The sequence below is a fragment of the Geotrypetes seraphini genome, chromosome 5, assembly GCF_902459505.1.
Source record: "Geotrypetes seraphini chromosome 5, aGeoSer1.1, whole genome shotgun sequence".
NCBI classification, from domain to species: Eukaryota; Metazoa; Chordata; class Amphibia; order Gymnophiona; family Dermophiidae; genus Geotrypetes; species Geotrypetes seraphini.
This window is the reverse complement of record NC_047088.1, coordinates 145641509-145665278: the sequence shown is the minus strand read 5'-3', so window position 1 is coordinate 145665278 and position 23770 is coordinate 145641509. Positions and strand designations below refer to the sequence as shown.

The 23770-nt window shown below is 43.0% G+C and overlaps 1 protein-coding gene across 4 annotated transcripts in view; it reads left to right on the top strand.

The window, feature by feature from the left end:
* PARD3B (par-3 family cell polarity regulator beta) overlaps positions 1–23770 on the top strand; it is a 1834390-nt gene that overhangs the window by 913109 nt on the left and 897511 nt on the right. For all 4 annotated transcript variants that reach the window (XM_033945029.1, XM_033945028.1, XM_033945030.1 and 1 more), the window contains one exon: positions 14946–15057. In XM_033945029.1, the coding sequence (XP_033800920.1) occupies positions 14946–15057 (112 nt within the window). The remainder of the gene's footprint in view (positions 1–14945; positions 15058–23770) is intronic.

Genomic DNA, 23770 nt, shown 5'->3' with positions numbered 1-23770 from the left:
CCATGAAACCATGGAGGTTAAATTGTCTGCATACACCGATGACGTCATACTTTATGTGTCTCTGGAATCAATTTCATTTGTTTTGAATGTGATAGACAATTATGCATCTGTTTTTGGATATAGGCTAAATATAACTAAGTCTGAGTTAATGCCGCTGAATTGTATTAGAGATAGGTATGAAATGGACTCTTATGGTTTTAAATACATAATTTCCTGAAGGTATTGTTCATAAAATAGGAAATTTTGTTAGAACTGAGTATCAACTCATTTAGTCTATGTATTCCATTAAAAGCATTCTCATCAATATTGCTGATATGATTGTGGTCAAGATACAGCCAGGTTGCTAATCTTGCCTGTTCACTCTCAACAAATGAAGAAGGAATAAAAATTGTTCAAATGGCAGCCAACATTTAGAGACATCGTGCCCACAGCACTGACTGTTTTTTAAATCTTTCTTACTGCATTTCAAGGACCCCTGAGAAAGGCTTTAAATAGCTGAAACACGGCCTGTGTAGGGTCTGGTCATCATTTTTGCAGTGCTATTATTATATTGTTGTAATAAGTTTGACTGTTTGTGATGCATTTTATCTATCTTATACACCAATAAACTTCACCATTTTAAACTATTGGAAGTCCAGGATCTGGTTCCACATTTCTTTTCTTCTTCAGTGTAATAATTAGGTAGATAGTTATGGGGGTTCATTTTCAAAAACAAAAAAGTCCAAAAAGTGTCATAAACAGGCAGGCAGATAGACGTTTTTCTGGCCAAACCCTTCCAATTCACTATTTTCAAAACCCATTCTGCAGTGCATCTAAATGTTAAGAGGGTGTTTTGGAGGCGTGGTTTGGGCAGGACTAGGGTGGGTTATGATTTGGATGTTTTTCTGCAATAATTAAACATTTTACAAAACATCCAGGACACAATTTGAATGTTTGGGGCTAGACCTATTTTAACAACAAATAAGTGCCAAAAAGCTGACCAGATGAACACTGGAAGGATGAAGACATGACCCCCCCATATTCCCCCAGTGGTAACTGACCCCCCTCCCACCCACCCCTACACTCAAAAAAATGTGAACAAAACTGTTTATACCAGCCTGTTTAACAGCTTCAGATATTATGGTCATTCTTATAAGAGAAAGGAATCTCCTGGAGTAGCCTATTGGGTGGTGCAGTAGAGTATAGAGATGAGACTATATGAGCCTCAAAAAATGGGGACAAAATAAAATCCACAAAATAAATAAGCAAACAAGAAAAGTGGATAAAAATTAAAAGTACCCGGATGACCACAAGAGGGACATAAAAAAATGCTCACAATAAAATCACGAAAACTTTAATAGTAATGTTATAACACAGGAATAAAACATCAAAGAAGAACCCAACACAGTCCATGTTTCAGCAGTGTGCCTTCCTCTGGAATCCTCAAAGATAAAATAAAAATGAGTAAAGTCTCAAAATACAGATTAAATGAAGGAGACAACTGCACCAAATCTTGAGTGCAAAAGAATGATGTATATGAACACAACTTAATGATAAAAGAAATGTGTGATGGCATGCACATATGTAGATATACCCTCCTTTTTACAAAACCGCAATAGCGTTATTTTAGAGCAGGACAGCATATTGAATGCTCTGCACTGCTCCCAATGCTCATAAGAACTGTATGAGTGTCAAGAGCAGAGCATTCAGCATGCCTGCCTGCACTAAAAGCCGCTATTGCGGTTTTATAAAAAGGGGGATAGAGAGATAAGAAATGTATGCTAGATAAGAAAGATGCAGATTCAATTTTATTCAAAAGTAATACGAAACTATATGGGATCATGCAGTTTTAATAGGAAAATTAAAACTTTAAAGATAACAAATCCCCCAAAATATGAAAAACAGTTTAAAAAGAAAATAGCATTGAGACAAAAGAAACATGGACATACCATATGTCGTGGTTGCTATGCAAAAATATAGTGAAAACAAAAACAGCTGTAAAGTTAAAATCCCATCAGAAAACTGTTAAAAACATAAAATTAAACCATACTAATATAAAAAGCATTATATACATTTTTTTAAAAATAATAATAAAATGACATAGCATTACAAAAAACATTGTGCAACAATGAAGTATTAAAACTAAGCACAAACATACAAAAAAATGGATGGATCTGCAGACCAGACTTCTCACGAGAGGTATGCTGTCTGCCTGGTGCCAAAATCCAAGATGTTACGGAGAGCTTGCCAAGACTCATCAAGTCTGATGACTACTATCCGATGCTGCTCATCTACATTGGCACTAACGATACTAGGTACCCCTGCAAATATGTCAAAGTGACTTTATGGCTCTGCAAGAAAAGGTGAAGCAGTCAGGTGTGCAAATAGCATTCTCATCCATCCTCCCTGTCGAGGGTAAAGGCCAGGGCAGAGAAGCTTGCATCCTGGAGATGAGTGCATGGCTATGAGGATGGTGTCATCAAGAGCATTTTGGCTTCCTGAACCATGGGATGATTTTCCAAGGGCTACTGAGCAGGGATGGTGTGCATCTATCAAAGAAGGGAAAAAGTGTCTTCACCACCAGGTTGTCTAATCTACTGAGGAGGGCTTTAAACTAGAAGTGATGGGGCAGGGTGATCAAAGCTCCCGGGTGAGTATAAGCCCTCAGGTAAGTAAATCACTGAATACCTCTACACAGATGGGAAAAGGGGAAATGTCTGGAAAGCAGTATATACTAATGCTCAAAGTATGGGAAACAAGATTCTGGATCTAGAAGCTGTAATGGAAGAAGAGGAGTTGGATATAGTGGCGACCACAGAGACATGGTTCATGGAGAACAATGATTGGGATATAGTTATACCGGACTATAATCTGTTCAGGAAAGACAGGGTAGGAATAAAAGGAGGGTAAGTAGCATTATATGTTAAAGATCATATTAAAGCCACACAATTGCAGGATCTGCAGGGCAAGGAAGAGGCACTGTGGATCAATTTGGAAAGAGGGAATGGTATGATATACAGGCCTCCTTCACAGATGGAAGAATTAGAAAGAGATTTAATAGTAGACATTCAGAATATATCTAAAAAAAGGGAAAGTCTTACTAAAAGATGATTTTTAACATGCTGGATATTGATTGGGGTATCCCTATTACAGGGACTTCTAGGGAGAGTGTGGTGCAGTGGTTAAAGCTACAGCCTCCGCACCTTGAGGTTGTGGGTTCAAACCCACGCTGCTCCTTGTAACCCTGGGAAGTCACTTAATCCCCCCATTGCCCCAGGTACATTAGATAGATTGTGAGCCCGCCGGGACAGACAGGGAGAACTGCTTGAGTACCTGAATAAATGCATGTAAACTGTTCTGAGCTCCCCTGGGAGAATGGAATAGAAAATTGAATAAAATAAATAAAGATAAATAAAAAGTAGGGAGATCCTGGATTCTCTACAATAAGAACTGTTCCAGTAGTTGGTAATGGAACCCACGTGGGATGGGGTCATACTGGACTTTACAAATGTGTAAAGTGTTTCTGATGTTACAGTAGTTAATTATCTGGCATCCAGTGATCACTTCATGGTACGGTTTAATATTAAGATGGGTATAGAGAGGGCTAATTCAAAAGCAAAGGTTCTAAACTTTAAAAAAAAAAACTAACTTTGCTCAAATGGGGGTTTACATCAGGGAATTATTGTTTGGATGGGAATGTTTGGAAGGAGTAGAAATACGGTGTTCAAAACTGAAAGGAGCGATTGTGAAGGCAACAAACCTTTTTGTGAGGCAAGTAAGCAAAAGTAAGAGGGAAAAGAAGGCCACTTTGGTTCTCAAAAGTAGTAGCTGAGAAGATAAGGAACAAGAGGTTATTTTTCACAAGCCACAAAAGATGGCAGAAAGAGGGAGACAGGCAAAAATATCTGCAAAAAGTTAAGAGAGGCTGGTCGTGTAAGTCAAGAAAGCAAAGATGCAAATGGAAGAAAAAATAGCTGGCATGGTAAAACGGGGAGACAAAACATTTTTTAGATATATTAATGATAGGAAGAAGTGCAAAAGTGGCATTGTGAGACTGAAAGCTGAAGGGGAGGAATATGTAGAAGCATATAAAGAAAAGGCCAATTGCTTAACAGATATTTTATTCTTTGTTCAAGGCTGAAGCGCCGGGAGCGGGACCACAGAAGACAAACATGAATAGGGATGGAGGAATAATAGACCTTGATCGATTTTCAGAAGGTTGTGTTCATGAGGAACTAGCTAAAATAAAGGTAGACAAAGCAATGGGGCTAGATGGTGTACATCCAAGGGTGCTGAAGGAACTTAGGGAAGTTCTGATAGCTCCGCTGACTGACCTTTTCAATGAGTCTCTAGAGTCAGGAGTGGTACTGGAGAAGGGCGGATGTGGTCCCTCTCCATAAAAGTAGAAATAAGGAAGAAGTAGGGAATTACAGGCTGGTAAGTCTGACTTCTGTGGTAAGCAAATTAATGGAAACACTTTTAAACAGAGAATGGTCAAGTTTCTTAATCCTGTGGATTACTGGACTGGCAGCAACATGGATTCCCTAGAGGTAGGTCTTGTCAGACAAACCTTATCAATTTCTTTGACTGCGTGACCAAATAATTGGATAGAGGATGTGCGCTAGATATGGTGTATTTAGATTTTAGCAAAGCCTTTGACAGTATTCCACACAGATGTCTAATAAATAAACTGAGTGCCCTCGGGATAGGTCCAAAAGTGACGAGTTGAGTTAAGAACTGGTTGACCTCTGCCGCGGTCCCGCCCTTTCTCTGATGTCAGAGAAGGGGTGGGACCGTGGCAGAGGAAGCAGCGCAGGGCTCAGAGAAGGGGCGGGACCGCCGGCAGAGGAAGCAGCAGGCTCACTGGCATCGCGAACCCACGGTAGGCTGCTTCTCCACCGCAAACGGTGAGGGGGGGCTGGGGGATGAATCGGACGTCGGGGGGGGTGTGCGAGCGGTCCTTCGGGGTGGGGCATCAGGCTTTCAGGGCTGAATCGGACGTCAGGGGGGGGAACCAGCAATGTAAAAAAAAAAAAAAAATTGTAAAACGCGCTCACGCATATAACGCGCATGGTTATGCTCGGTTTGTAAAATCGTATATAACGCACGCATTATGGCCCTGATTCTCCAAAGTGCCGTCCCGATTTTAGGCAGTTGTAGGCGTCCTACAGCTGTCTAATCAGCCAATCGGGATGCACGTTTTTTTTTTTTTTAAATGCTCCCCAGGCAGGCCTGAAGGCACCTCCGGGAGCCTAGGGAGATCCGCAAGATGCCTAAGCTCGTCTAAGGGCCTTAGGCGGGCCTTAGGTGAACCTAGGCGGCCCTACGCATCTCCCTAGTAGAGGAGAAGTTTAAAATGTAGGCCAGCAAAATGCTGATCTTCATTGTAAGTAGATGCGGCCGCTATACTTATCGCGGCAAGGGATCTCTCTGCCACTATAAGTATAGCAGGCCGCGGCCTGTCCGATTGCTGGCAGGAGGGTGCCCAATCCCTCCTGCCCGAAGACGCACCCCCCGACACTACCGACCGCCCCCCCCCCCCGACATTACCGATCTCCCCCCCCGACAATATTGATCGCTGGCAAGAGGGTGCCCAATCCCTCCTGCCCAAAGACGCACACCTCCCCCCGGTGCTAACAACCCCCAAACCTCCACTCCACCAAACCTGTTCTTACGGCCAGATGGGTCTTGCACGTCCAGCCGGCAGGCACGCCTCGTCAAAATGAGGCGGGCCCACCCCTTCCTGGCCCATCCCACCGAAGCCTAAGGCCTGATTGGCCCAGGCTCTAGAAGCCTGGACCAATCGGGCCTTAGGCATAGCGGGTCCGCCCATGCCCACTAAGTCTAAGGTCTGATTGGCCAATCAGATTAAGTGGGGATGGGCGGACCTGCACTGCCTAAGGCCTGATTGGTCCAGGCTTCTAGAGCCTGGGCCAATCAGGCCTTAGGCTTCGGCGGGATGGGCCGGGAAGGGGCAGGCCCGCCTCATTTCAACGAGGCGTGCCTGCCGGCTGGACGTGCAAGACCCATCTGGCCGTAAGAACAGGTTTGGTGGAGTGGAGGTTTGGGGGTTGTTAGCGCCGGGGGGGGGGTGCGTCTTCGGGCAGGAGGGATTGGGCACCCTCCTGCCAGCGATCGATATTGTCGGGGGGGGGCGGTCGGTAGTGTCGGAGGGGGGCGGTCGGTAGTGTCGGGGGGAGGCATCTTCTGGCAGGAGAGTTTGGGCACCCTCCTGCCAGCGATCGGTCAGGGGACCGCGGCCCGCTATACTTATAGTGGCAGAGAGATCCCATGCCGCGATAAGTGTAGCGGGCCTTGTCTAATCTAACCCGATTCTCTAACCAGCGTCTGTAACATGGACGCCGGTTACAGAATCGGGGTTTAGTTTAGGCCGATTCTGAATAGGACGCCTCTCCCGGGCGTCCTATACAGAATCAGGGCCTAGGTGTCTTGCGGGCCTCGCCTTCAATATAGGCGTCCTGCCTGGGGAGCATTTAAAAAAAACAAACATGCATCCCGATTGGCTGATTAGACAGCTGTAGGACGCCTACAGCTGCCTAAAATCGGGACGCACTTTTGGAGAATCAGGGCCTGTATGCGTGAAAATTTGGTACTATCATAGGCAAAAACTCCACCACCACAGAAATGTAATTATCAAAAGGGTACAGAACCCATCACTGTGCACAGGAAAAGAAAAACCAAAAAGTTTTACTTAGCTTAGGATCCATGGTCTGAAAAACCCTGTAGATGAAACAGTCTGGCTAGATGAGATGAACCAATGACACTCACAAGATGACCAATCCAAAGACCATGTCCAATTCTAATTCCAACAAGTGCCTTGTTTTGTCTCTCAAGGGCTTCCTCAGGGAATAAAAATCAGCTGAAAACTCTGTTCCTGTTCCATACACACTGGCACAAGAAATGGCCGTTGCTTAAAAAGAACCCAAAGATTCCACTTCCAGAAGCACTTCCGGACCGTGACGACAGCAACTCATCTGGAAGAAAAACAGCTGATGATGAGAACATAAGAACATAAGAAATGCCTCTGCTGGGTCAGACCCGAGGTCCATCGTGCCCAGCAGTCCGCTCACGCGGCGGCCCAACAGGTCCAGGACCTGTGCAGTAATCTTCTATCTATACCCCTCTATCCCCATTTCCAGTAGGAATTTGTCCAATCCTTTCTTGAACCCCAGTACCGTACTCTGCCTTATAACGTCCTCTGGAAGCGCATTCCAGGTGTCCACCACACGTTGGGTAAAGAAGAACTTCCTAGCATTTGTTTTGAATCTGTCCCCTTTCAACTTTTCCGAATGCCCTCTTGTTCTCTTATTTTTCGAAAGTTCGAAGAATCTGTCCCTCTCTACTGTTTCTATGCCCTTCATGATCTTGTAAGTCTCTATCATATCCCCTCTAAGTCTCCTCTTCTCCAGGGAAAAGAGACCCAGCTTCTCCAATCTCTCAGAATATGACAGGTTTTCCATACCTATTATCAGACGTGTTGCTCTCCTTTGAACCCTCTTGACTAACGCCATATCATTCTTAAGATACGGCGACCAATATTGGACGCAGTACTCCAAATGCGGGCGCACCATCGCCCGATACAACGGCAGGATAACTTCTTTTGTTCTGGCTGTATACCCTTTTTGATTATACCAAGCATTCTATTTGCTCTCTTAGCGGCCGCTGCACACTGTGCCGACGGCTTCATTGTCATGTCCACCATTACCCCCAAGTCCCTTTCCTGGGTACTCTTATTCAATAACATCCCTCCCATTGTATAGTTGTACCTCGAGTTTCTGCTCCCCACATGTAATACTTTACATTTTTCAATGTTGAACTTCATCTGCCATTTTGCCGCCCATTCTTCTAATTTGTTCAAGTCCCTTTGCAACTTTTCGCAGTCCTCTGTAGTCCGAGCTCCATTAAATAGTTTGGTGTCGTCCGCAAATTTTATTATCTCGCACTTCGTTCCTGTTTCTAGATCATTTATGAAGATATTAAATAGCAGCGGCCCGAGCATCGAGCCCTGCGGGACACCACTCGTGACCCTCCTCCAGTCGGAGTAGTGACCCTTCACTCCTACCCTTTGTTTTCTACCCTCCAACCAGTTTCTGATCCATCTATGTACATCTCCTTCCACCCCATGGTTCTTCAGTTTCCGGAGTAGACGTTCATGGGGCACCTTGTCAAAGGCTTTTTGGAAATCTATATATATGATGTCTATGGGGTCTCCTTTGTCCATCCGTTTGTTGATCCCTTCGAAGAAGTGCAATAAGTTTGTTAGGCACGATCTTCCCTTGCAGAAACCATGCTGGCTGGTTATCAGAAGAGAACATGCTCCACACTGCCAGTCATCCAATGAACGCCACCCATTCTACCCGTTGATTAAGCCCTTTAGGCCATAAAGTGCCCAGAAAAAAAATCCAGTGCTGTTCATGCTGATATAAGAGACACTTCACATTGCTCCTGCGCAAAGTAACAGGGACATGCTCCAACACGAAACACTTTAACTCATCAAAATTGTGCCGTTCTTTGACACAGTGTCAGGTAAGGATGTCAACTTCTTTTTTATGTGCTATGTTGGATCGGTGTTCAAACAACCACATCTTAAAACATCTAGCAGTGTGGCCAATGTAAGGTAGCCCAGAGGGGCACGTCATCCCATAGACCACTCCTGTCGTTTCACATGTAGTAAAGGAGCGTAATTTCACTGCTCTTCTGCCTGGAATCTGTGCCATATTGCCCTCCTGCATGACAACACATTTCACACATTTGCCACAGCAGAAATGCCCCACCATGCCCTCCTCATAAGTAGACCACACATCAGCCTTACACAATATGTTATTCAGATTTCTGTTACGTGTGAAAGCAATTTTACATTCCTGATCGTGAAAGCAGCTTGCTGTTTGCATCCTGGGCCAAATATTCTTGATCTTCCTGCCCAAACATTGAGAGATAGATTAATACTTCATAATACAGGGCACCACTTTATCATCTGTGCCCTGAATGTGATATTGCAGAAACTGCTCCTTAGGACTAAACCTAGCCCTCTGCCAGGATTTCTTTATCACTTTGTAAGGATAGCCCCTGTCTCCGTAACACTGTTTTAACGGTTCCGCTTGATTTATAATTTGCTCCGTCAAGTTACAGATCCGTCTATAATGGAAAAATTGGGACACCGGTAAATTATTTTTTAGCCCTGCCGGATGCATACTTGTATACTCAAAAAAAAAGTGTTCCGGTCAGAGGGCTTTAAAAACACCGAAGTGTTAAACCGACCTCCCTCCAAAGTGATCTTCACATCCAAAAAGGCTTTCATCTCAAACTGAATTGACGGATGACATGTATTCAAAAAATCCAAAAACATATCCAATTTGGCCTTAATAGAATCTGATAGGCTTCATGATAGTATTGATCCTTGTCCTGTATGACTAGCCCTGCTCCTTTATCAACCTTGCAAATTACATAGTAACATAGTAGATGACAGCATATATGTCAGAATGGTCCATCCAGTCAGCCCAACCTGATTCAATTTAATTTTTTTTTTTTTTCTTAGCAATTTCTGGGCAAGAATCCAAAGCTCTACCCGGTACTGTGCTTGGGTTCCAACTGCCGAAATCTCCGTTAAAACCTACTCCAGCCCATCTACACCCTCCCAGCCACTGTAGCCATCCCCAGCCCATCCCCCACCAAACGGCCATACACAGACACAGACCGTGCAAGTCTGCCCAGTACTGGCCTTAGTTCAAAATTTAATATTATTTTCTGATTCTAGATTATCTGTGTTCATCCCACGCTTCTTTGAACTCAGTCACAGTTTTACTCTCCACCACCTCTCTCGGGAGCGCATTCCAGGCATCCACCACCCTCTCCATAAAGTAGAACTTCCTAACATTGCCTATGAATCTACCACCCCTCAACCTCAAATTATGTCCTCTGGTTTTACCATTTTCCTTTCTCTGGAAAAGATTTTGTTCTACGTTAATACCCTTCAAGTATTTGAATGTCTGAATCATATCTCCCCTGTCCCTCCTTTCCTCTAGTCTAGGGTATACATATTCAGAGCTTCCAGTCTCTCATCATACGTCTTCTGGCGCAAGCCTCCTATCATTTTTGTCGCCCTCCTCTGGACCGCTTCAAGTCTTATTACGTCCTTCGCCAGATACAGTCTCCAAAACTGAACACAATACTCCAAGTGTGGCCTTACCAATGACCTGTACAGGGGCATCAACACTTTCTTCCTTCTTCTGGCTACACCTCTATTTATACAGCCCAGCATCCTTCTGGCAGCAGCCACTGCCTTGTCACACTGTTTTTTTCGCCTTTAGATCTTCGGACACTATCACCCCAAGGTCCCTCTCCCCGTCCGTGCATATCAGCTTATCACCTCCCAGCATATACGGTTCCTTCCGATTATTAATCCCCAAATGTATTACTCTGCATTTCTTTGCATTGAATTTTAGTTGCCAGGCATTAGACTATTCCTCTAACTTTTGCAAATCCTTTTTCATATTTTCCACTCCTTCTTCGTTGTCTACTCTGTTACAAATCTTGGTATCATCTGCAAAAAGACACACTTTTTCTTCTAACCCTTCAGCAATGTCATTTACAAACATATTGAACAGGATCGGCCCCAGCACTGAACCCTGAGGACTCCACTACTCACCTTTCCTTCCTCCGAACGACTTCCATTAACCACCACCCTCTGGCGTCTGTCCGACAGCCAGTTTCTAACCCAGTTCACCACTTTGGGTCCTAACTTCAGCCCTTCAAGTTTGTTCAACAGCCTCTTATGAGGAACTGTATCAAAGGCTTTGCTGAAATCTAAGAAAATTACATCTAGCATATGTCCATGATCCAGCTCTCTGGTCACCCAATCAAAAAATTCAATCAGGTTCGTTTGGCATGATTTACCTTTTGTAAAGCCATGTTGCCTGTATCTCTTTGCAAGGATGTCAAGATCTTTCTTTGATGGGGTCCATATTGTTATGCATATGATGCTGAGACTAGAGAGTTGCACTGGGAAAGAAATCCCATCCGCCCCCACCCAAATCTCACCCGTCCCCACTCATCTCCGTGAGGAATCCCTCCATCCCTGCCCGTCCCTATAAACTTCAAAAATAGTTATTTCATTTAATTATGCTACTAAATTACAAATAAGCAAAGACACTTTATTAATTGGGAAATATTAATTGGGAAGAATACATACTTTGTAAACAGGTTTCTACCAGAGCCTCTAATGTAAATATAAATACTCAGCTGATGAGAACCCCCAAGCTGTCAGCTGAGGACTTCCTTTGCAGTTGGCCAGGGGTCCCTTTTGCCAAGCTTAGCAGGCAGCAGTAGCGTCCCTGAGTCACAGTGGTTCATGGATGCTGCCAGAGACTGCTGCGCTTGGTGGAGGGGAGTTCTGGCCATCTCTAGATGAGGTCCTCTGCTGGTGGTGCTTGGGGATCCCCACCAGCCACAGCAAGGGTCAGCAAGTACTTCAACACTGTAGAAATAAAACCAGAAAATCATTTCCTTTTCTTTTGAACACAATAAAAAGACATCTGCTATATATATTTCCCAAAGCTAACATATTTTAGTCAATAAATTCTGTTTTTTACCTTTGTTGTCTGGAGACTTATTTTTCCATCAAGTTAGACCCATTTTCTTTTTTCCGCTTTCCCGTCTTCTGTAAATTTTTATTTTGTTGTCCTTTGGTTCCTCCTACTATAGTCCAGCATTTATCCCTTTCTCATCTTTCATCCCTGCCCACCAGCCCCATGCTCAACATTTTTTCCTTCTATCACCCCTCTCCAGCATCATGCCACATCTCTCTCTCCATTCCCTTCACCACTATATCCAGAATTCCTCCCTATTGCATCCCTTTCAATCTGTCCCACTGTTCCCTTTCCACCACAACATTGCTCCCTCTCATCTTTTTCTTCCCTATCATCTGTACCTCACTCCCTCCCTATGACCAAAAATTATCCTCTTTCTTCTATTCCCCATGTACATCATCTATTTGCCTCCCAATTCTCCTTTTCTATTCCCTCCCACACCTCAGCATCACTTTCCTCCCTTCCTCTGTCCTCTCTCCCAAGTTTATGCAATTCAACAAGTTATCAACATCAAAACTAGCTAACTAGCTTGCTATAAAAAGCAAAGGCCTGTAGACAGTTTCCCTTCCTTCCTTGCCTTGTTGTACAATGTACAGGAACACCCCCCAAAAAAAAAACCAAACACAAAACCCCCAACTCAAGCAGCCAATCTGTCCTCTTTCCATTAATGTTGCTCCTCTCTTCTTTTCCCTGCCTTCTGTGTTCAAAAATACACTCCCTCCTGTGTCCCGCGTTTGGGCCCCTCCCACGTCCCAACTGCTTCCTCCTAATTACAGCGCATGCTTGCCCACTTGCTTGCTCCTTCCCTTTCTGCCCCCCTCCCGCAAGACTCGCTGCTTTCCACTCTTCTGTTGCATGCGAGGCGCAGGAGCTATATATGTGCAACAGCTGAGAGCGCGCACGACAGAACCATCTCCCAACCTCTCCTGATGTCAGACTCAGAACAGCACTTCTTCACTATCACAGGGCAGCGGACCCTGCATACTGCACATATCTGACGAGAAGCCTTCCTCCAACGTCAGCCTGGGTGGGTCCCTTCCCTTTACAGTGGGCGACAGATTCTATCAAATATTTAGGGGTATTAATTCCTATGCACCTTTCTCGATTGTATACTCTTAATGTACAGCTTTTATTACAAGATACTTCTGTGAAGTTAAATGTTTGGCGAATGTACCCTCTTTCCTTGCTTGGTAGAATTCATTTATTTAAAATGATTTTAGCTCCTAAGTGGCTATATGTTTTCCAAATCCTACTCCTATTTTTGAGGGTTAGAGATGAACGGAAATTATGGCAGCATTTACAGGCCTATCTGTGGCTGGGAAAGAGGGCACGGCTCCCTTGCACTGTTATTTGTACCTCGGCCTTTATAGGGGGGCATGGTTCTTTTGAATGTCAAACTCCTTACAATTGTTTGTGCTATGAGGCATGTCAGTTACTGGTTTTGCTCAGCTGAAAACTTTACTAATACTAGCCTCGAATTATCGCTCCTGGACTCTGTGCATTTCAGTTGTTATTTCCATGTCATGGGCTTACGTCCACCGCCTGTTGTCACACTGTCTCATCTGCTTCCTTCTGCTGTTGCTGCCTGGAGATGGCTTTTACGACGTCAACACTTTTTATCTAAGGCTTCCCCGTACTTGGCCATCAGACACAACCCGCACTTTCCAGTGGGTGCTTCCTCTACGGATTTTCAACGCTGGGCACAGAAGGGTATCCTGTATCTTTTTCAAGTGCTCACAGAGGAGGGCAGGATGATGCCCTTTTCGGACTTACAAAGAGAGTTTTCTCTTTCTCCACAGGATATGTTTCCTTACCTGCAACTTCAGCAATTATATCCGGAGTCTTTGTTGGACTGATCTGACCGAGGATGTCCAGTAGGAAGTGGGATTTCTATTCACCTTGTGGACCCAGAATAAGGTTCCTCTGAGTTACCACCATCGAGCACTCTTGGACTCCTCGCCCACCCTCGTGTATCGAACGTATGCCACAGCATGGGAGTCCGATCTCAACATCACCTTGTCGGAGGCTACCTTTAAGACCTTTGTTCTTGCTATTCGTAAGGTTACAGTCAAAGTAGCCTGCTGGGAGCTGCAAAATAAATTTGTTCTTCGCCTACATATGTCTCCCCGCATGGCTTACTTGGCTGGGATAGCTCCGACCTCCAGCTGTCCCAAGTGTGGCTGTTGGGAAGCTACTCTGGCAGTGCCCTCCGGTGCAGTGCTTTTGGGATCGGTTGTTGCAGGCTCTCTCCTCCCTTTGGAAGTGTGGAGTAAAGTTTGAGGCTCCAAATAATTTTGATGTTTTCTCTCTGCAATCACCTACACCGAGAGGCTACTCTGCTTTTCTTCAACGGGCGATACTTCAGGGAAAAAAGACTATTCTGTTGTTTTGGTTGGAGCAGCGATCGCCTACTCTTCCACAGTAGCGACAGCACATGACCACCTTATTGAAGATGGAATGTACCCAGCTTCGTACTTTGGAGTCTCCAGCAGGCCGGCAGTTTCTGCGCATTTGGGGACCCTTCTGGAATATCTTTTCCCCCATTGCCAGAAGTAGATTATTGAATTGCTAAGATGCTGTGAGAGTTTCACAATGTACTTTCTGTTGACAGGCTCACTTCTGCCTCCTTTTTTTCTTCTTTCCTTCTTATTTTATTTTGCTCACTTGCCTTGGTTTTTGGATTTGGGTAGGAGGGGGATAGGTTAGGGAGGTTTGGTCTGGTGGTTGACATTGAAAATTATTTGAGTATGGACTACATCAGCTGACTGCAGTGCTAAAAATAGCAGCGTTTTTGGCTCAAAGTAAGGGCTTTCTTAACTAAAAATGATGGTGTCTGTATTAAAGGAGGCATAGCCCCTGATGAAACTAGGAGTGAAACGGTTGGGCAGCCGTCGGGCACAAAGATAAGTGCCTTTCCTTTACAGCACTGTATAGCACTCTATGCACTTTATAATTTATGCAGAGCCAGAAGAGAAAATTAATTTATATAAACATTTTTTTGCACATGCTACTTGCTAAGACCAATGATGAAAACACCACCCCAGTAAGGGTACAAATAGAAATACTAAGTAGTACCTTGGGTGTTTGAGGTCTAGCGGAAAAATCCATTTAATATAGTTTTGTCCTCATTATCTGGTGTTTATATCTATTTGACATTTCTAGAAGTTTCCTTATTTGGTTGATTCTAGTAAACAGATAATGTATAATAAATAACTTCAAAATAAATTATAATAGCCTTGAACATTAAGTGATGGTAGAGACCAAGTGGTTCATCGAGCCTGGTAAATATCTTGTTCTTAGTCATTATTACAAGTAATTATTCATCTTTGCTTAAAAGTTTCTGATTTCTTTTTGTTCCAGGAGCATGCAGAATTAAGTATTTTCCAGGTCCTACCTATTCCCCCTGTTCCTTGGTGCACTGATAATTTTCAACATTCTCTGGCAACAAGGAGTCCTCAGGAACGACTTAAAGGTAAAATTTCCATCTCTCTAACACTCTCTTAAGAAGAAAACTGCAACACAAATGGTTTTACTGACAGATTTTTTTTTTAATCCACTTCAATTGGGGAAAGAAGTTAATTAGAGTGAAAGCACATTGAATTACCCTGAAACTCAAATGTCTAGGCAGTCAGTGGTGAGCTGACTCAGATTTCTGGCAAAATGCACCTTCTTAAGCAATAGCTCTAACTGTTGATACTGCAGATATATAAGATTGAATATCAACAAATCATTGGTAGAAAAGTAGCAGCTATTCAAATACAGCAGTCATTCTTTATAATGACTACTTTGATTGTAGCCCAACTGGTTGTCCCTTGGTAAATTAATCGTACACAATATTTTATATAGCAGAAAAAATCAGTAACATTAGCATTCACACTCTGTCACCTACAATAGCAAGACACACCCACAACTACTTAATCACATAAATAATCACATAACTCATATTAGTGGAAGAACTATTTGGCCACAACTTTATTAATTATCTTAACATCATTTCAAAAATCACATCACAATCCATATTGAACAACCCCAAGCCCCCAATGTGATTTTCACACCCCCATGAAGCTATTCGGTGACAAAAGTAGCTCCCCTTAAGTTCTTAAACTGTATCATATCATCTCAAATTCACAATATTAAACAACAACAAATCCCCAATGTGTTTTACATACCCCAAGGGAGCTGTTTGGTGATGAAACTAGCTCCCCTTAAGTTCTAAAACTGTGTAGCCTCCCCCAAACATGACCCACGGTAATGCCAGGCTTTGCCTCCCCTTGCCACAGTGTCGCCTGCAAGACTTGCATTTAATTATTTATTAACTGCAGATGCCCCAAACCCAACTGAGTCCAATACCACATTTTCTGCCACAAGCCTTGAGCTTGTCACCGCTCCCCCACCAATAAGCTGCGGCCAAACAAGCTGATAAGAAATCAAGCAACCAATCCTGAAAATACTCAAGAAAATGTCCAAACCAATGCCCCCAAAAGATGAACCCCCATCTAAACAGTCAAAGCCATAGCAATGAACTATCAAGAACTCATGGCTAAAAACCCAACCTCCCAGAAACATCCAGCAGGCAGTCGCATACTGAACCTGGCAGTAGCTAGCAACCGTGAGCTAGGATATGGGAGTATGAACTTTCATACCGAACATTGCAGAAACTTCCACCTCCTAACCTCATTCCAAAATCAAGACACATCAGAAGAATAAGAAGTAAGAACAGAAGAATAGCCCTACTGGGTTAGACCCATGGTCCATCAGGCCCAGTAGCCCGTCCATACAGTGGCCAGTCTGAGTCACTAGTACCTGGCAGAAAACCCAGAGTAACAACATGCCATGCTTCATGATACCGGACAAGCATGGCTTCCCACATGTCTTTCTCAATAACAGACTATGGACTTTTCCTCTAGGAAACTGTCCAAACCTTTCTAACAAATAGCTACGTTATCTGCTTGTACCACAAACATTGGCAATGCGTTCCAGAGCGTAACTATTCTACGTGAGAAAATATTTCCTCCCATTGAGTTTAAAAATATTTCCCTATAACTTTAGTGAGTGTCCCCTAATATTTGTAATTATGACAGAGGAAAAATTGATCCACTGGTACCTGTTCCTCACCACTCAAGATTTCACAGACTTCAGTCATATCTTCCGGCTCTTGTCCAAGCTGAAGAGCCCTAACCTAAAAACAAAGAAACACCAACAAATCCATAGACCATGTACCCCTACCTGAAATGAGGTCCCCTACGTAACCCAAGCACACAGACGAACCCCAGTGACATATGAATGTGCACACATCTATACATAGACATCTTGAGGCAAAACCACAGAAATATAAACTAACACAACATAGTGCAAACATTTTGGACCAGGTTCTTCCCGTACAGAATTGTAGCTCTGTCAGCAACCCTGAAACCCAATGCAATAAATGAGCAAATGAGTATCCCCTGCTCTGACAACCAAAAAGCTACCCCAAGCCATAAAGAAAAACCTACCCCAAAATCAACATGGTTGAAACAAGCCAATATCCCCGCCCCCCAAACCAGGCCAAAGGTAGGATACTCATGGGCACAAAAGATAAGACATGGCACTCAGTGGCACACCCGCACAAAACAATCGATCAAATCAGTGGGACACCGTGAAAAAGCATGCACATTCCACCCACAACAGAATAACATAGAAACATGACAGCAGATAAAGGCCAAAATGTGCCATCTAATCTCCCATGCACAGTAACCATTATCGCTTTCTCTCACCGAAAGATTCCACGTGCCTATCACCAGGCCCTCTTGAATTCAGACATGAGCATTGTTATTTTTAAATCTATCTTTTATCCTTTTAAATTGTTTGTATTTCTTAATAAAGTTAACATTTTATCATGCAGAATCTTTAGAAGATTTTAATCCGATGTATGCATTTGTATTGTATCTATTGCATTATTTGTACTGTGATTGATTGTTGTAAACCGCCTAGAACTCTTAGGTATGGCGGTATATAAAAATAAATAATTATTATTAAATTATACACACTGTACACAAGAACCATAAAATGCAACCAGACCATCATACAAAATAGGACTAAAATAATTCGAACAGCACCAAAGTAACAGAAAACACTGCAAACACTACTATCCAAAATGATGAACAATGAAATGCATAAACCTCAACAGCACACTACCTCTCTACGTTGTGAGTCCAAAATCCCCACTGTTACATGACCAGGCTGCAACCCAACAAACTTATTAAACATCTAGGAAAAACTCACTGAATGGGAATCACACAAGCGACAATGTGGAAAATGTCCTAGGAAGGACTGAATTTCCGACCAATACAATAGCTTCGGTGTACTGAGTAGAGGACCCAGTGCATCACAATAATCCTAACAGCACTGAACTTCATTAGCCTCAACTAGTAAGTCTCACTGATCTGTGACCTTCTCATCTTCTACCACCTCCAGCCTCTTATCCTGTCCTGCTGCGCTGAATGCCTGGAACAAACTACCTGAATCCCTATGGCGGGCTCTGTCTCTGACCGAGTTAAAGCCAAGTTAAAAGCTCCCCTCTTGGAGATTACTTCAGACTGGTGGGGGCAACAAGAACAAGAGGGCACTCAAAAAAATTGAAGGGAGACAGATTCAGAACAAATGCTAGGATGTTCTTCTTCAATCAGAGGGTGGTGGATACCTGGAATGCGCTTCCAGAGGAGGTGGTAGAGAAGAGTACAATTTTGGGTTTCAAAAAGGAATTGGACGAGTTCCTGAAGGAAAAGGGGATTGAAGGGTATAATTAGAGGGGTACTATACAGGATAAAATGTCTTAGTAAGTGATCACTTACAGGTCATTGACCTGGGGGACCGCCGCGGGAGCAGACTGCTGAGCACGATGGACTTATGATCTGACTCGGAAGAGGCGATGCTTATGTTCTTATGTAACTCTTTACTCTCCTCCTTGGGTTCCTGATCCCCACTGTCTATATTATGTCTGTCTGTCCAAGTTAGATTGTAAGCTCTTCTGAGCAGGAACTGCAGATTTGATGTCAAAATGTATAGCGCTGTGATCACCCGTCAACACTATAGAGATGTTAAACATTAGTAAGAATCCATTTCCCAATGACCTTCATATTGGATCTTCCTTGAAAAGGAAAAATACCACATCCACACATATGGCACTTAGATAAACAAACATCTTTATCATCCCTCTCCATCCCATGTACTGAATGCTGACCCCACTAATCATGTTATAAGCCTTCCAAAAGGACCAGTCCCTTCCTGCTTGTCACTTGAAAAGTGCAGACACCAGAATAGTACACAATATACTAATGAAGGGCACACCAGAATCACATACAGTGTCATAAAAACCTGCATTGCCATCACTGAGCCTCCCGTTTCCTATGCACGCTAATATCCTTGCTCCAACCATACTCTTCCATATGCACCCAAATATCACTCTAGAGGTCCCAGTGCCTTACCCACCAAAACAGCACAACCTACTGACACATCCAAAATCCAACCCATTGACATGCACCAATGTTCATCACCCCTGAAGCTGAATAGGTCCCTGGAGTTTACCACCCAATAATCCTGCAGCAAAAGGTATTAAATAGTAGCAGCCAGTGAACACACCAAGGCTCAAGCTTAACAAGACCTACCTCATATGAGATCCCAATCTGGGTCCCCAGTGAGACCACCCAACACCGTCCATGGTGCTAATATCCACCCCACACAGTACAAACACCGACCACCTCACAATATACTGCCAGGTACCCAGACCCACCAAACCATAACCACCTCCAAAACAGAACACTCCTCTCTCCATACACACACCATCCAGTCTAGTACCACTCAACTTCCCCACCCACACAAGGAAAACCTCCCTGCTGAACCCCCCACCTTCATAAGAGCACACTCCAACTCAACCTAACCCCAATACACACACACAAATGCCACAAGTAGAAATTATAAGAAAAACTGCCCCGCACAGCCCCCTCCCTCCCCCAGCCTACCCGATCCCAGCAACAATGCTCCGTGAAGCACAGGAGGTAAAAGAAGTGCAGAAAACAAAAATTGCAGACACAGCCAGGCCCCCAGGACATCTTCCGCGCATTCAGCAGCACTCAAAGCGCATGAGGCTAGGCAGCTCCCCGCCAACAAAACACACCGTAGCGCTGAAATCGTAGCAGCACAAAACAGGCCCAAAGCAAAAGAGTGGAATACCGGCATCGCAAGCACCACAAAAAGAAATGTGCAAAGGCCCCCAAAAACGGCAGTCCACCCACCCCACCAGCTTCCACAGCCTAAATGACAAGACACCACACTACCCCCACCACACAGTGCCAACCCCACCAATTACACCTCAAGGACTCCCCGGCTCCACAATACTGCAGCACTTCCCGACTTCCACTGTCAACCATGAATCACTCCACTGCCTCTGCAGAAGAAAAAAAACACCGCCGGATGACAACAGCAGAAGGGAGCCAAAACCACTACATACCCGGATACAAAACGCCCACCATCCCAACTGAACACCTCCTCATACCCTGTCAGACCCCAACAACGATACCCAATCCACCCAGAAATCAACACCATTAGTATTAAAAGTTTAAATACAACCCAACCCTTATCCATTACTGCTCTCCTCAAATTAGACTCCCCCCCTCCGCACTTGCAAAAGGCACAACCCTGCTGGCCTTCCCCATCTCACCGCAAACACCAATACCAAACTCACAAAGCAATTCAAACCACCCTATATAAATTTTTTGAGAATTATAACAAGAAGTAATACTGTAATTTTTTTTTATTTTTAGACATAAATTTGTCCTAGCCCTACCCTATCCTTTCCTGTTCTCCTCACACTAACACTTCAAGCCACCAAAAAACCTGACTAATCATTAAACTATTCTTCCCCATCTCCTCATTTACCTCAACCAATCACCCAGTTGTTTACATCTACTTTTTAACCCTTTATCTCATTCCCAACCCCTGCTTTCTAATCCCCTGCCCATCAGTACCAAAAACTAACCTATTTCTTACCCCCTTCTTTAAACTTTAATGCTCCCCGAGGAGGTTATTACTGAATCCACCGTTCTAGGATTCAAAAGCAAATTAGATGCACATCTCCTTATGAGATTTTAATCTTACAAACCTCCGCTCAAACTTATATGAAAAGGCTGATTGCTTCCTTAGAAATCTGGTCAATAAAGTTAGAAATGTTTCTAAGGTATTTGGATGTTTGTCTTTCAAATCCAACATCTAGTTTAACTGAGTGTTCATAATATTTGGAAAGCACTTCTTTTTTGTTTTTTCATAAGACCTCAGAACCACCACTCCTCCGTCCCACCAAAGTGTATATACGGGGAGTTACAAATGGTGAAATCCTCACCGGTCTCTTCAAAGTTTTAAATAATATGCATTTCTTAGTGTATTATTACTTAACATAGTAATGGTAAAATCTTGTTTTTCATGCGGACTGAACGGTAAGACCCGACAAGTTTCACAGAAGTTTTGTCAGGGGTCTACCCTAAAATAGATAAAATTATATGTTTTAGTGTCCCTCTCAAACCATTACTTGCCTATCTGAATCAAACTCTAAATGGAAAAATTTCCTGATTTACCACTACCGCAGCCGTGCACTTCAAATCCATTAGTGTTATGAGATGCCGGCCATGTCTCAAGGGCTCTGTTTTATACACCTCCCACTACAGGATCGCCCCTAGTGGTAAGTCATGAAATTTTTCCATTTAGAGTTTGATTCAGATAGGCAAGTAATGGTTTGAGAGGGACATTAAAACATATAATTTTATCTATTTTAGGGTAGACCCCTGACAAAACTTCAGTGAAACATGTCGGGTCTTACCGTTCAATCCGCATGAAAAACAAGATTTTACCATTACTAAATTAAGTAATAATACACTAAGAAATGTATGTTATTTAAAACTTTGAAGAGACCGGTGAGGGTTTCACCATTTGTAACTCCCCGTATATACACTTTGGTGGGACGGAGGAGTGGTGGTTCTGAGGTCTTATGAAAAAACAAAAAAGAAGTGCTTTCCAAACATTATGAACACTCAGTTAAACTAGATGTTGGATTTGAAAGACAAATAGCCAAATACCTTAGAAACAATTCTAACTTTATTGACCAGATTTCTAAGGAAGCATCTCCTTATGAGAGGCATAGAGGGATACGGGTGACTAAAACTACATCAGGTGTGCACCTGACTGGGCCTCCGTGTGTGCGGATCGCCGGACTTGATGGACCTTGGGTCTGATCTGGTGATGGCAGTTCTTATGTTCCTAGCAAGTGACTAGACTCAGCTAATGTTATCTGCCACCAGCTTACTCTGGTGTCTCCTCTATAACAAACAGCCTCCTTTTAGAACACACATTGTCTTTTCTTTTTTTTTTTTAATGGTTGCCATTTTAGCCCTTTGTAATATGTAGAAATAAAGATCACAACAACATTGTAGACTATCTTTTCAGTGCTGCACTCTCTTTGGTTCACAGTATTCTGTGTTTTGTATTGTTGGAAATAAGGGATCTGAAATTAAATAAGTAGTTATTTGTTAAATACCTTCTGTAAAATACCTTCCAGTGCAATAGGTGTGTCATTCAGGACAAGCAGGTTATCTCCCCATGGCCGCTTGTCCAGAATGACACACCTATCTACTGGAAAAATATTATCAAGGAAAGGACATAGGGCTCCTTTTACAAAGCCGTGCTAGCGGTTTAAGCGCACACACCAGATTAGCACACGCTAGCCGAAAATCTACCCCCCTGCTAAAAAGGAGGCGGTAGCGGCTAGCGCGTGTTGCAATTTAGCACGCGCAATTCCACGCGTTAAGGCCCTAGCGCGGCTTTGTAAAAGGAGCCCATAATCTCTGTCTTTTTGTTAAAATATATTCTGGCTTCTTAAAATTCAGTGGCTACATCTTTCTGTTACTGGGCTGGACATCCTCAGTACAACACTGAGATAGCTGAATAATATACTGTTACCCTTTCTGAACTTGAATTATTATAGTGGCTTCACATATGGAGAGTTCAGAAAGAGAAGGGCAATATTCAAAAGTTTGATAATTAGCAATAGTGAAAGAAAATTGATGAAAGAAGTCTAACTTGTGTAAGGTAGTCTAGAAAGCAGTAAAGTATTATAATGCAAAATGCCATTAATTATATGGTATTAATGTTTATTTCTACATTTGTTTTACTTGTTTTGAAAGTAAATCAATGCTTTACCTGTAAATTATATTTAAAAATTCTGGTTATACTTTTGTGAAGTATAACTGGCATATTCAGGACTCCTTTTACTAAGCTGTAGTAAACGCTAGTATACACTTATTGCAGCTTGAAAGGATTTAATGCAGGTCCTGCTGAGGCGCCATGCGGTAAGAGCCCAATGTGTCTGCACAAACCATATCTTCATTTTTTCTCTCGAAGGGGGCATGCTTGGAGGTGGAGAGAGGGCTTGACAGTGTGAATCAGTTAGCACAGCCACATTACTGAGCACTAGATTATTAATGCAGGATTAGCGATGAGCACATACCACCTACGAAATGGTTGCTGGTAAGGGCTCACACAAATTTTTGGTAATGGCTAGGTAGTAGTTATGGCAAAATTAGTGCATGGCCATTAATTCAAAAAAATTGAAAAATCAACCATTTTCTATCTGCCTGAAGAACAGCCTTAGTGCATGGGAAAAAAAACCCAAAAACATATAAGGGTGTGCTAAGGCCACTTTTTTTTTTTTTTTTTTTGCACCTTAGTAAAAGGAACCTTTCCAGTGAGTTTAAATGAGACTGTTAAATTCTAAAGAGGAATTCCCAAATTTCAACAATTTCAACATTTCCTTATCAAGACAAACCTCCTTGGCCAGCAAATTGGATAGTCTTTGAGTAGAGGGTTAACATTTCCTGTTTCTGCTCCCTCCACGCTTAAGCAGTGTCCGTATAATAAGAGGCAGACAAATTATCTTAAACAGCGTTCCTGATGTTCCTTCAAATAAACATCTGTTTCTTAAATTGATTTCTCTGAGGAAACGGTTCAAAATTCATAAAAGAAACAGCCAGAAGGCTGACAAACAAAATAAGTTTATTGGAAGAGCAACCTTTGGTAATAATCAAATCCAGAATTTTATAAATAACCTATTCCCAAATGGTCTTGTGTACAATAAAGAAACCAAAACAATTTTGAGATAACAA